The 13,415-nt window shown below is 42.9% G+C and overlaps 4 protein-coding genes across 5 annotated transcripts in view; 2 read left to right on the top strand and 2 right to left on the bottom strand.

Annotated features, from left to right (window-relative positions):
• Positions 1-13,415, top strand: part of LOC126562510 (glycerol-3-phosphate dehydrogenase [NAD(+)], cytoplasmic) — a 211,372-nt gene that overhangs the window by 42,054 nt on the left and 155,903 nt on the right. The gene's annotated exons all lie outside the window — the stretch shown is intronic.
• Positions 4,164-13,415, bottom strand: part of LOC126561808 (regulator of MON1-CCZ1 complex) — a 250,519-nt gene continuing 241,267 nt past the window's right edge. The window contains exon 6 of the mRNA XM_050218135.1: positions 4,164-4,173. The gene's annotated coding sequence lies outside the window, so the exon portion shown is untranslated. The remainder of the gene's footprint in view (positions 4,174-13,415) is intronic.
• LOC126561196 (uncharacterized) lies at positions 5,909-6,521 on the top strand. Its single transcript, XM_050217143.1, has 3 exons — positions 5,909-5,931; positions 6,001-6,082; positions 6,151-6,521. Exons 1-3 carry the CDS (start codon positions 5,911-5,913, stop codon positions 6,519-6,521), a joined length of 474 nt encoding a protein of 157 aa, XP_050073100.1. The 5' UTR covers positions 5,909-5,910.
• LOC126561383 (serine/threonine-protein kinase N) overlaps positions 8,710-13,415 on the bottom strand; it is a 37,311-nt gene continuing 32,605 nt past the window's right edge. The window contains exons 5-12 of the mRNA XM_050217494.1: positions 13,227-13,411; positions 11,778-12,278; positions 10,089-10,760; positions 9,822-10,011; positions 9,572-9,753; positions 9,147-9,254; positions 8,939-9,079; positions 8,710-8,854 (exon numbers count right to left, since the gene is read on the bottom strand). Of these exons, the coding sequence (XP_050073451.1) occupies positions 8,711-8,854; positions 8,939-9,079; positions 9,147-9,254; positions 9,572-9,753; positions 9,822-10,011; positions 10,089-10,760; positions 11,778-12,278; positions 13,227-13,411 (2,123 nt within the window). The 3' untranslated portion in view covers position 8,710. The remainder of the gene's footprint in view (positions 8,855-8,938; positions 9,080-9,146; positions 9,255-9,571; positions 9,754-9,821; positions 10,012-10,088; positions 10,761-11,777; positions 12,279-13,226; positions 13,412-13,415) is intronic.

The raw sequence follows: 13,415 nt of genomic DNA, 5'->3' as shown, positions 1-13,415 counted from the left end.
AACGAGGAATCAAAAATTCTTGGCATTTATTGGAATACTAAAAAAGATAACATCGGATTTCATTCAAAATTAGACAAACTACCAGCCGATGTGTCTCTCAAATTAAGGTCTCCTACCAAACGAGAGGTACTATCATTTGTCATGAGCTTTTTTGATCCATTAGGATTAATATCCAATGTCACGATACAAGGAAAAATTCTTATGCAGGAGGTGCATAAAGAAACGAATGAATGGGACGTACCAATTTCAAATAATTTATTTGTAATATGGAACACTTGGCTGAAATATGTCGAGCAAACCAAACATATTCGTATTCCTAGATGGATCATGAAATCACCCACATCGGAAATAGAACTACACGTTTTTGTAGACGCTTCCGATAAGGCGTTCGCGGCCGTTATTTATGCCAGAAGCGCGGATAATGGAAAACCGCACGTTCAAATCCTCGCCGCCAAATCTCGAGTGGCACCAATAAAGATGCTGTCAATACCTCGTTTAGAATTACAAGCTGCATTATTAGGAGTTAGGCTGCTGGACACAGTAAAAGGTGAAATGAGAATCAAGGTATCCGAAACAACATTTTGGAGCGATTCCAAAACGGTGTTGGCATGGATAAATTCCTCTCACCGAAAATATAAACTGTTTGTTGCTCATCGCATCGGGGAAATTCTCGATACGACAACAATGAATCAATGGAGATGGGTACCATCAGAATTGAATCCAGCAGACGAAGCTACAAAGGTTATAACGAAACCTTCAATATGGCTGTCGGGGCCAATGTTTTTGACACTAGATCAAAAGGAGTGGCCTAAAAATATAACCGTTGAAACGGATGAAGAAGGGCACTTCTGCAACATCCATAGAGATGAAAAGGACTATATTCAAGAACAAACATTTTCCAACTGGTGGAAACTATTATTTAGAATTTCCACCATAATGAAGATAGTCGATTACGGTTTAAACAAAACCTCATTCATCAAGGCATACACGATGAAAGATCGAATACGTGCCGAAAATATCCTGTACAGAAAAGCTCAGCAAGATGCCTATCCTGACGAAATAAAGGATATAAAGAAGAACGGACAACTGACGACGGTTGGACCACTTTCAAAGTTAACGCCCATTTTAGACGAAAATGGCGTAATGCGTTTTAAAAGTCGGTTAGAATACACGGAACACCTCCGAAGATCGGCAAGAATACCAGTTATATTGCCAAAAGATCATCACATTACGCGCTTGATCATACAATGGTATCATGAAATATACTACCATCAATCGGATAAAATAGTTTTAGCAGCTATTCAACAAAGATACTTCATACTCAGTTTGAATACAACATTTCGCTACGTAAAGGCTAGATGCCAATACTGTAAAAATATTAAAGCAAAGCCAATAACACCGCTTATGGCTCCCTTGCCCACTTGTAGAACAGAAGCATACGTTTTTCCGTTCACTCATACAGGTATAGATTACTTCGGACCATTCGAAGTAGCTGTAAAAAGATCTATAGAAAAACGTTGGGGCGTAATATTCACATGCATGACCACAAGAGCAAGCCATATTGAGTTGGCTGAGAAACTGGATACCGATTCATTCATCATGTGCTTTCTTAATTTTCAAGGAAGACGAGGGGCGGTAACACATGTTTACAGCGACAACGGGACAAACTTTGTGGGCGCAGACAACGAACTAAGATCCCTGGTTAAACAAATTAACACACGTATGGAACAAGGGGAAGCAATGAAGTTACAAATAGCATGGCACTTTAATCCGCCAATAGCCCCGCATTTTGGGGGATCATGGGAAAGGTTGATACGCATTATCAAATCTAATTTAAAGGAAATGATACATTGTAGACAACATCGCGCTCCATCCATTGAAGTGCTACGGAACGCATTGATACAAGCCGAATTTATTCTAAATTCTCGTCCATTGACAAACATTCCTCTCAACGAAGAATGTGATGAACCGTTAACACCATTTCACATTCTTATCGGAAGAGCTGGGAATTACTCGATTCCGATTGAAACTCCAACACATAGCCTAGAACGTAAACATTACAGGCTAGCGCTTCACTATGGAAAAGTTTTTTGGGACAAATGGGTTAAGCAATATTTACCACTAATTGCTCAAAGACCGAAATGGAATAAATTGACAGAACCGATTAAGGTCGACGATATTGTTATAATTACAGATACAAATTCGATGAAACCCGGTACTTGGTTAAAAGGAAGAGTAATAGAACTACAGCCCAGCAAGGACGGACAAGTAAGATCCGTTAAAATCAAGACCATTCAGGGCATATACTGTCGCCCAGTTACGGGAGTGGCAGTTCTTGACGTGTACAACAATGAAAATAACGCCATAAAAAACAAAAACCCTGAATTTGTAGGCGCGATATTCGAAAAACCAAAAACGTCCCGCAATCAGGATCGTAGCCGAGCAGGTATAAAAGAAAAAAAGAAAAAAATCAAACCCTGCAATTGGTATAACAACACTTTTATGGCAAACACTACACACGTGTCGGCTTTCAAACAAGGGCCGGAGGCGGCAAAAATAAAAGAAAAGCCGACACAAGCGAAAGTCACTACATTAAATACCATTACCATGGCTATACTAATATTTTTGTTTCTTTCAGCCCAAGCGATTGGGGCATCAACAAGAGGTTTAATAGCGTATGACTGCGCTAACAACGATATTAATATCACTAGCTACTCCCTTATGGATGTAGCATCCTGCGTTCCGCCATCCAAAAACGTTTCGACTGAAGAAATACGAATTCAAGTATTACAAAGAAGCCCAAAAACCATCGTTCACGTTCATCAATGCAAAGTAATTATCACCAGATCAATTAAACATTGTGGCGCCTTTTCGCACACATCGGATTATGAACGAAGCTATGAATATATCGTTAAAGAATTTACACCACAGGAATGTAAATTAGCTCAAACTTTAGGAGAAGTTGCCTTATCAATCAATACGAAAGTTAGGGAATTGCGTCGCAATCACACCACAAGGGGGGAAGCACTGATCGTTGGCAGCATTCAAGGAACAGCTTGCAGCGGAGGAACGTATCGGACATCGAGCTACACTTGGGAAGACGCGTTGGTATACTACGAGTACGAAATCGGGTTATACGACTACGTGGCTACAGCAGACCTCGAGAACGATCAAATCACGCTGCGTAGCGGTCTTGTTTGCGCGCATACGACGGGTTGGTGTTTGGATTCAGACTACGGCTACCTTACCTGGGAAGTGGATCTGCGACGGCAATGCGAGCGAAACGATTTCGAAATCATCTATGAAGGTACTGTGAACAAAACCATTGATAATGCAAGAACTGCAGCGAGCACAGTATATACCTTAATCTCAAAGGAGCATATGTTCTCGATAAGAGCTCGAGACGCTACACAAATATGCGGCTTCAATAGCTACATCACCGATCATCCAAAAATATTCATCCTTGAGCTAAGTGGTTACCAATCGCCATTTAAACGAAAAGCGGTCGATGGAAGAAACCTCGACCTATTCACTTATTTCAACTCAAAAATCACTCTGGTAGAAAACTATCTCGGCCAGAAACTAAACGATATATACGTCACAGTAATGACCGAATTGTGCAAAATCGATAAGGCACTTTTGGAAACTAAGCTAACTCTGGCTCGATTAAACCCTAGTGAGTTCGTCACAAACCTTGTGAAACGTCCTGGATATACAGCAGTTGTAGCAGCCGAAGTATTATACATTCTTGAATGTAAACCAGTTTACGTTACTTACGAAAGCAAAGAAGACTGCTATCATGAAATCCCGGTAAACTACAATAATCGTTCAATGTTTATAGCTCCAGTAACCCGAATGTTACAACTAAGAGGCACGCAAATAGATTGCACTCCGCTGTTGCCAGCAAAATTTACCATTGGTGGAAGATGGTATACAATCGACCAACGCTTGCGCGAAACAACGGCACCACAACAACTAACAACCGATATTGTAACAAGCTGGACATATACACCATTGCCGAGTTTAATGGAGAGCGGTGTTTACGACGCCGAAAGCCTACAAAAGATGAAAAATATGGTGTATGAGCAAGGAGATAAAAGAATTGCATCATCAGTACTACATAAGATGATCACCGGTGAACACCCGAATCTACAAGGATTTACCTTCGATACACTTATATCAGAAAAGGTAATTCACGGCGCGTTCGAAAAGTACTGGTCTAAACTAGTATCTTGGTCTACTTGGCTCGGAAACATTACATCAACAGCTATCGGTATCTATGTATGTGGCAGAACTATTAAATTCATAATAGATACAATAATACATGGCAGAATTCTATTCGAAATCTACGGAGTAGGATGGCAATTGCTAGCATCCTTTTGGGACTCCTTGACAAATCTGCTATCTCATCGCGGCCATAGACAGCAAGCAGCTAACGAAGCAAGCCCGCAAAATTACATCAGCATCCCGCTAGAAGAACAACAAAATGAAGAATTGCATACGATTGAGGCAATCCCGTGTCGCGGTAAACCAAGGTTTCTGTATCCAACACTTAAAACCGTCGCGCCTCCAGCAAACAACGAGAGGACAACACCTTCAGATGCACCCTCTCAACCGCAGCGCTCTTCGCGTAACAACGATTGCGAACGTCAATGATTGCACGCATTTAATTAGGTTAATAACAAATAGTTAGATTATACCTTTCATTCTTATTTTTCTTCATAGCTGAAACGTTGCGTATCTTGGTAAAACTTGCAGTTTTACGAGGGCCGGAATGTTGCGAACGCAACGATCAATCATTCTAATCCATGTGTTAAAAAAAACTATGTTCATCTAAGAGCATCATAAGCTTACATCTCACAAACTCAACAATCAGCTGAGACAAACATAGCCAAAATGTAATTCATAACTAGGGACCACCAGCTTCGTCATCCTAAATAAACGATTACCGGAAACGTTAAAAATACGAAGCATCTCGATATGCAATACAGGTAGAAAGGTCCCGGCACGCATAAATCGGTACAATAAAACAACATCCTTCGTACGAACGACCGAAGTGCGAAAATAGCGATAAGCGTAAGCAGCCTACGCCCGCAAGCCGTGCCATATGGTTAAGTGCAATAAAACTGCATTCTACTTTAGAGACCCATCCTATACAAACAACCAGGCTCGATAATCAGGAAAATGGTAATAAACATTCTAAGATCAGGCAACGCATTTGCGTCTTGAAAAAATAGGTATCGTCAAAAAGAGAACATGGGTCGACAGGAAAACACGTCTATACATTTGGTGCAATTAAACAACATTTTCAGATAAAACTAGGATTTTACCTCCCAAACTCTTGGCACTAACACACACTCACGGCGTGTAGGAAAAGCACCAATACTGTTAAAATTTGTTAATATATAAGATCATACATTTGTAGAAATAAAGGACTTACAATCTTAAACCGAACGAGAGCAGTCGCGTCCGCGTTTTATTTTACTCGAAAAGCACGTCTTCGTGAACAAATCCCGTGTCGTGATTTATAACGATAAAAAACGCAAGAAAGTGAAGCAACAAACGACAAAACAAAGATAAATACTTATATACTGCTTATTCTGTAATTATAATAAAAAAATAGTCGCGAGTCGAACAAAAAAAGCAGAGGGGAATTGTTTTTGTATTTGTTTGATTCGAAAATAAAAGTAGGAAAGGAATGAAAAATGTAGAAAATGGATATTGCTTGCAACCGCCAAAATGAAACCGTTTAAATGAATATTCGAGCAGATTCGAAGCATTTAAAAAACTAGCAGCTCGAGTGCTCGACTGGATTGAAACGTCATCGTATGACATTTGACACAATCGGAAAGCAAACGAACGGCTGGTGAAGAAGAAGAAACAGCCGCCATGCGGCGTTTCTACGATGGGATGGTGCATTATCACGAGATTGTAAGTAATTTAAGCAGATTAAAGCTTTCTTTCTTGTTAATTTATGATTTGAAATGCTTTTCTTTGCAGTTAAAAACATTCGCTTCGCTAGGATGCAAAGATGAGGCGCTTTGCTATGCGGCGGCACGTGTCTACATTCATCTCAAAGAAGGTAAAGACGCCCGACTACAGTGGAGGTTATGTACGGTCAATTAATCTGTTCTATCTTCTCTTTCATAGAAAAACGCATGACAGACGTCCAATACCAGTATGAGAAGGAGCTGCAGTTGCTCTACTTTACAGCAAGAAATGATCCGGAGGCATCTATCAACCTTTTCATACCATCGGCAACGACAAGGGCATTGAACCTTGTGCAGTTGAAGCGTTGCAGAGAAGCAATCGCGCTGCCTGGTGGCGAGAAACCAACAAGCATCGTGCTGGCGATCTGTGATCCTAGCTCCACCGTCCTGCTGTACCGCATGACGTCCGGCTTGAAAGAAATCGACCAAAAGCTACCATCGAAGGGGAAAATGCTTCGACAGAGAGCAGAAACGAGCTGTGCGAAAGGAAAAACCACGGAAGAAACGCTCTTCGTAGCTAGAAAGAAATAATTTTACCGAAAGAAACAGCCTCTGTGAGAGAATTATCGAATTTGTGGTGATAATCCGATTGATTATTCGTTTTTATCTGTGATTTATGTGTAAATTGTGTGGAAAATATCGAAAAACCAAATAAAAGTGACCATTTAAAGCTCCTTTTTACGTAGCTTTGAGAAATTCAAGCCTAAAAATGCTAATTATGCCGCATTTTTTTGCCGCATCGAAAAAAATGTAGTACCAGGCCAAAACATTTTTGCCAAATGCTACCTCCTGCGAACCATGCTCTCCTGTTACTTTGGTCGAAAAATTTTGGTGCACGATCCGAAAAATTTTGCCAAATGCTACCTCCTGGGAATCATGCTCTCTTGTTGCTTTGGTCGAAAAATTTTGCCGCCCGATCCGAAAAATTTTGCCAAATGCTACCTCCTGGGAATCATGCTCTCTTGTTGCTTTGGTCGAAAAATTTTGCCGCCCGATCCGAAAAATTTTGCCAAATGCTACCTCCTGGGAATCATGCTCTCTTGTTGCTTTGGTCGAAAAATTTTGCCGCCCGATCCGAAAAATTTTGCCAAATGCTACCTCCTGGGAATCATGCTCTCTTGTTACTTTGGTCGAAAAATTTTGCCGCCCGATCCGAAAAATTTTGCCAAATGCTACCTCCTGCAAATCATGCTCTCCTGTTACTTTGGTCGAAAAATTTTGCCGCCCGATCCGATTTTTGTGATGCACAATGGGAAGTCACATGGACATGAACTTTTTTTTTTTTTTTTTTTGCAAAAATTAGCAGATTACCTAGTTTTTGCCAGTTTTGCTAAAAATGGATGATTTCGGATGAAAAAACACAAAATTAGCGTCAATTTCGTTACTTTAAATAACCATTGTACAGTATGTATTTTTCTGATAACTAATCACGCACTTTTCTTTTCCTATCATCAAAATACAGATGCATGTTTGTGTGTGTCGGGTGTTTTTTTAACTTAATTGTTTTACTTCCATTTTCAAAACGCACGCATAACACACACGCATACAAAAGTCGATTAAATACAGCAAAATAACTGTTTCGCACTTAATTTTTGTTAAAATTAATACCACCCCGGTGCTATTTCTGTCACAAAACTTGCCATAGAGCCTATTTAGAGTGTTTCTGTGTGTGTGTGTGTGTGTGTGTGTGTGTGTGTGTGTGTGTGTGTGTGTGTGTGTGTGTGTGTGTGTGTGTGTGTGTGTGTGTGTTATTGTTTTTCGTTTGTCAACCACGGCACGGGAACGAAACTAAAGTATTAACGGGGAAAACGGAAACACGTAACAAATACGCATATTATATAGTATATAGTAGGTCTACTTACACACGATAAATAACTTTTAATTTTCGTCATCTATCTAACGCCATTTCCTCGTTTCGCAATCGTTTTTGTTCAGCAGATTTCTATCTTTTGGCGCATTTTCTGTTTGTTACATCAATGTGTGTGTGTGTTTGTGTGTTTTTCTCTATTGCTTCAAACAGTTTTCTTTGTGTTTGTGTGTTTTCTCTCTCTTCTTTCTCTTTCACTCTCTCGCTCTCAGTCTACTACTTTCTGTCTCGCTCACTTACTAACATAACTTAACAACACAACGACAATCACGGGCTACTAGTATTTGCTGCTTTTCTATCGAATCAGGGGACAACAACCGGGCAAACAAAGGCTGCCCCGCTTGCTTTTTGGTGCCTTGAAAACACAAACACGAAAAAAAAAGAAATTTGACACAATCAAACACCAAGGGTAAACAACAAATTGGTGTATACGAGTGGAAAACTAACAAAAACAAACTGTGTTAGGGTGTAAATTAGTATACAGAACTATCAGGCCTCTGCAGCCATTTGCAGCTATTTTATATATCCGAGGATTTACGATTCACGGAGCGTCGTCCTGTCCTGTCCTGTGTCACTTTTCATCCTTATCCTATATAAACTCCTTCAAAAGCTTTTACTGTTCCTGACTAACGTTAAACCTTTTCATTGTTCCTAATTCTCTTTACCCCTTAACAACAAGTTGTGACTCTTTCCATCCAGCTTCAAGGCACGCACGCACACACATACACAAATACACATACAGATCCACTCCCACTAATGCCTGTGCACGATCTTCACTTTACAAACTAGTAACAATCGATAGAGATGCCAAACGAAACCGTTACCGGCGATTTTGTAACCCTCCCTCTCCCCATCAACACCAGTCCGCCATGTAGGTAAAGTCCTTGAAGTAGGTTTGCTCCGTTTCAGTAAGCACACGTGGATCCTTCGGTGGCGTTAGGGCCGGCTTTTCGGACGTGAACTCCTCGTCAAAGTTGGACACATCCTCCGGTGAGCGCTGGGAAAAACAGGAGACAAGGCAATTAATTATCTTCATTGTCCTAGCTTTTGGTAGGATCGCTTGCGTTGTTGGAATACTTACGACCGTTGGCACGAACGGTGGTTTCACCTTCCGGAGCAATAGGTCGTCCCAGACGATGTTACGGAAGAAGGCTTGTCGCTTTACGTCTTCGGCATCACGCTCGGACGAGCCCAAACGTCGTTCCGGGTTCTTGCGCAGCAACTGGAAAACCGAATAAGCTCGATAAATCAGCATGATGTACTTTTACAGCTAAAAAAGTGCGACTTACCCTCCTCATAATCGCGATTGCTTCCAGCGACAGGAACCGTGGGTAGCGAACCTCATCGTTTACGATCGAATCGAATACTTCCTCTTCATCGTCGCCCGGGAACGGTGACTAAGAGTGAAACAAAGGACACCAAATTAACAAAATGTCCTTTCGGAGGGGATGTATTTTGGTATATGAAGGGAAATTCATCCGTTATGAACACGCTTGAAAGGTAATGCTTCAAATTACTTGAAATAAATACATTAGATTGAAGTCTACGGATTAATGATATCACAAATTTAGTCTAGAAATTCAGAAATGACAAGCTCTCCGAATCCGAAGACATAGCACTGCATAAGAAGAAGAATATCGATCAAGTAATAAAAATGAACATCCGAATGAATTCTCCTTTCCATCTGTTCTTCATGCGTCCCCTATCATCTTACCTCTCCGACGAGCATTTCGAAGATTAGCACACCCAAACCCCACCAATCGACGGCCCGCGTGTACGACGTTTCGGTGAGCACTTCCGGTGCGAGGAATTCGGGCGTCCCGCAGAACGTACCGGTACGATCACCGAATCCCATGCCTTCCTTACACAGACCAAAATCGGCGATCTTTACATAACCTAAAAGAAACCAGGCACAAGTGTTAGTGGAAAACAATTCTTCTTAGCCGTATGCTGATGGGACGCACCTTCCGTATCCAGCAGAAGATTGTCAAGCTTAAGATCGCGGTAGATAATTTTGCTTTCGTGCAGATACTGCAAACCGAGCACAACACAGGCAGCGTAGAAGACGGCCCGTGGCTCCGAGAAGACGTCCGTGTGGATGTGCATCATCAGATCGCCGCCGGCCGCGTACTCCATCACGAAGCAGACATGTTGCTGCAAGAAGCGGAAAGGACAAACGTCATTAGATCCTGGCGCGTAAGATGTACTATTACTATATCGCCGTAAATTACCTCCGTCTGGAAGCAGGAGAACAGGTTCACCAGGAATGGATGGCGCATCGTGTTGGCAACCTCAAAGATACGCTTCTCGCTCAGCAACGATTCTACCTCGTCGCGCGCAATAATGTCACCCTTTTTGAGTGCCTTGATCGCAAAATATTCGCCCGAATTTTTGTACTGCGCCAGTATCACCTTGCCGAAGTGGCCACGTCCAAGCACGCTCAGCAATCGGAAGCTATCCATACACATGCCGGCACCGGCCGCTGCCTGCGACTGTCGACGACTTTCGTACGCACTGTCCCGATATTGGAGTGTACGGGCTGCCGGACCGGCGCGTCGATTCACCGGAGGTCCCGCAGCAGCACCGGCTGCCATGGCTCCGGACGCTGCCACCCCTCCTGCCACTTCCACCATACCAGCGGCAGAACTGGATGCGTGTCCGGCAGCAGCATGGTGCAACAGTGATGGTGGTACGATCGGGGGCTGTAGCTGCTGCTGTTGCTGTAGAAGAAGCTGCTGCTGTTGTTGTTGGTAGAACTGTTGCTGCTGTTGAGCTTGTAGGGCGACGGCAGCGGCAAGGGAAGCTTGCTGGGCCGCCATCGCTGCCGACGGATGATGGTGATGAGGTGGCAGTGGCGGTGGCACCACATTGCCGCCGATCGTGAGCTGATCGAACGGTAGGATCTGCACGGACAAGAAGATAGCGAAGAAAATGTGTTAAAAGTGGGTAGAAATGTTTCAAACCTGCGTGAGAGGGAAAAGCTTCCAAGAAATTGATTAACACGAAAAGAAAATGAAAGCATAATTCGTAAGAGAACAGTGCAGAGCAGCAATTCGGCAGAAAGAAAAACCAAAACGCAATAAAAAAAGCATCACATAAAACAGACAACAACAAGAATTGTGTAAAAATTCACATCACAAACAGCACAGCAAAAGTAGAAAAAAAAGAAGGTAAGAATTGTAAATAAAACGCTGGTTAACAGTAGGCAGCTGAAAAGGTGTAAAAAATATACAATTGTTAAGATAAAAGATAAGTAAAACAAACCAAACGAGACGCACACGAGAAGCGAAAATAAAGTTTTCTTCAATCGAAACACGAAAGGAGATAACAAAAATAGACAATTATTCGAGGCGAATTGTTCGTTTTAGGAAAATTATTTCCACTGTTAGTAACGAGTAACAAGTATAAATGGTAATTTTAGTAGGTTAGTATACATCGCCGCAATTTTATTACAGGGATTGACATCTATTTTGAATAAATTTTAAGTGTTTGTGATTAATAAAGGTAAAAAAGAGTTAATGCGATATTAAGAAAGGCATGATAATGATGCCGGTGAACGAGAGCATGCAAAATGAATTCAAATGGCAAGAAAATATGACAAAAAGAGGGAATAAAACATGAAAAGAGAATCCTTTCGTGTAAAACACATTAGAAAACTTGTTAAACAAACATGTAAATCGGTGCAGCATGCAGACAAAAACCGATAGAACACACAGGGGACATACTAGACACAAAAAGTAGTTACAGACAAATTATACAACAAACTGTGTTGATTCCGATCTGAATGAGAAGAAGGAAATGCACAGACACACAAACAAAAAGAACTACGTTTTTTCTTAAAAGAGGGCAAATGGCGTTTGGAGGCATTGATGCGATGAGAAAGCGAAGTGTTTGGCGCGGATGTTGCACAGTGCTCTGACCTCAATAATATTGTCGTACGTCAGATCATCTTCCGGGAATAATGGGGCGCACTGCAGCTGATGACCCGGCGCAGGTGATGGCGGTTCCTCCACGATCGGACTGTCCGTGGACGAGACGGTACTGTAGTAGCTGTCACGATTGTATCCACCGCCACCGCCGCCATATAGGACGGTCGGTGGCATCGACAGTACGGGCCTTAGCAAATCCCCGGACAAGGACTTTTGTAATACTGCTGGAGTTGCCGTGTTGCTGCTAATGCTGGAGGAACGCAGCACTGGCGGTGGTGTGGCCGGTAGCGGTGGCACATCCTCGTCATCGACATCTGTCCTGTGGCTGATATCACAGTTGTTTATCTGTGCACTGCTTACTGTGGATGGTATTACGGCTGCTACCGATGACTCGTGCTGCTGCTTCTGTTGCTGCTGTTTATCGTACAAACTAACACCACTAAGACTATCGTGCTGGTGAAGGAAATCGAACTTGCTTAACGCATACTCCAACTGTGCATAAGGAAAGAGAGGGAGAGAGAGAGAGACGTAGAAAGACGTGTCGCGAAAGGGAAAGGAAGAACAGAGAAGAATAGAAGGTAAATAGTGAAGATGTGTGATCTGACGAACGAAGAACACTAAACGAAGGATGCAATAAAGTCAAGGTTCTGTCGCAAATATACTGTACACAGAACACAACGAGATCCCTCTGTGATTGAGAACCGAACAGTGATCCTCGGCACGCTGCACACAACGTCAACACAACAACCCGCGCCTGGACTCGCTTTTACCGACCCGATTGTTTTCCTTCCACCGTGATACTATCAGAGGAATTTGCAGCTCCGGTTTCTTGACGGGCGCAAGCACCATCGGTCTGCCACGCATCAGTTGCCGGCTAGGATTGTAGAGAGCGTTCCTGCGCGTTAACGTCATCTTCGATTGGACCGTTTATTGACCGATGATAAAACCCGAACAACCACTAAAACTCAGAGTGCGCGTCGTAGCAAGCACACACTGCTACTATTGCCTACTACTACGGCTACTTCTAAATGTCGCCGCAGGCACCAGCAGCGAACCATCCACAGACTCTCCTCCCGGGTTGGTCGATTTTTACAGCATGTTGGTCGGATAGCGATAAGAGATAAAAGATAAATCCGAAGTTGAGGAGGGACAAACGGGACGAGGAAAAACGTGCAACACACAAACGCACACGCATATACAACGATAAGCGGTAAGCCATGGTGGGGGGGGGGGGTAGGTGGAAGAAGAGGACGGACGATCGCTGCACCTTTGGGAGGAATTTATACAGCAGTATGGTTGCCCATAAGCTTGCTCCGTCACACATACACATTGCACCGAAACCGGGCCCACGAAACGATGCGCTTAAACAAACTTACGGGACCAGATACCCGGAAGCGATTACGGTAGTCGGAGAGTAGATGAGACTTGTTCTTTGCTTACCTCGGGATCGATTTTTGGTGGTGTCGCTTGCCGCGGCGATGGCATCGGTTGCTTTTTCTGCCGGAAGCTGGACGGCGTGCTGATGGACTGAGCTGGAGGAATGGGGCGTCCCGCCGTCGGTGTGCCCTGGTTCTGGAGCGAGTGGGACGAAGGACTCTCCGGGAGTATGCCAACGCCGTGGATGCCTTA

Source organism: Anopheles maculipalpis, chromosome 3RL, assembly GCF_943734695.1.
Source record: "Anopheles maculipalpis chromosome 3RL, idAnoMacuDA_375_x, whole genome shotgun sequence".
NCBI classification, from domain to species: Eukaryota; Metazoa; Arthropoda; class Insecta; order Diptera; family Culicidae; genus Anopheles; species Anopheles maculipalpis.
The sequence above is the reverse complement of the archived record's forward strand: the minus strand, read 5'-3'. Positions and strand labels throughout refer to the sequence as shown.

What these genes read in the sequence shown, in the direction of transcription:
- LOC126561196 (XM_050217143.1), top strand. Translation starts at nt 5,911, where the DNA reads ATGGTGCATTATCACGAGATT. An exon ending in TGGTGCATTATCACGAGATT is followed by an intron (nt 5,932 to 6,000) that starts GTAAGTAATTTA and finishes TTTTCTTTGCAG; the next exon opens with TTAAAAACATTCGCTTCGCT. An exon ending in CTACATTCATCTCAAAGAAG is followed by an intron (nt 6,083 to 6,150) that starts GTAAAGACGCCC and finishes TCTCTTTCATAG; the next exon opens with AAAAACGCATGACAGACGTC.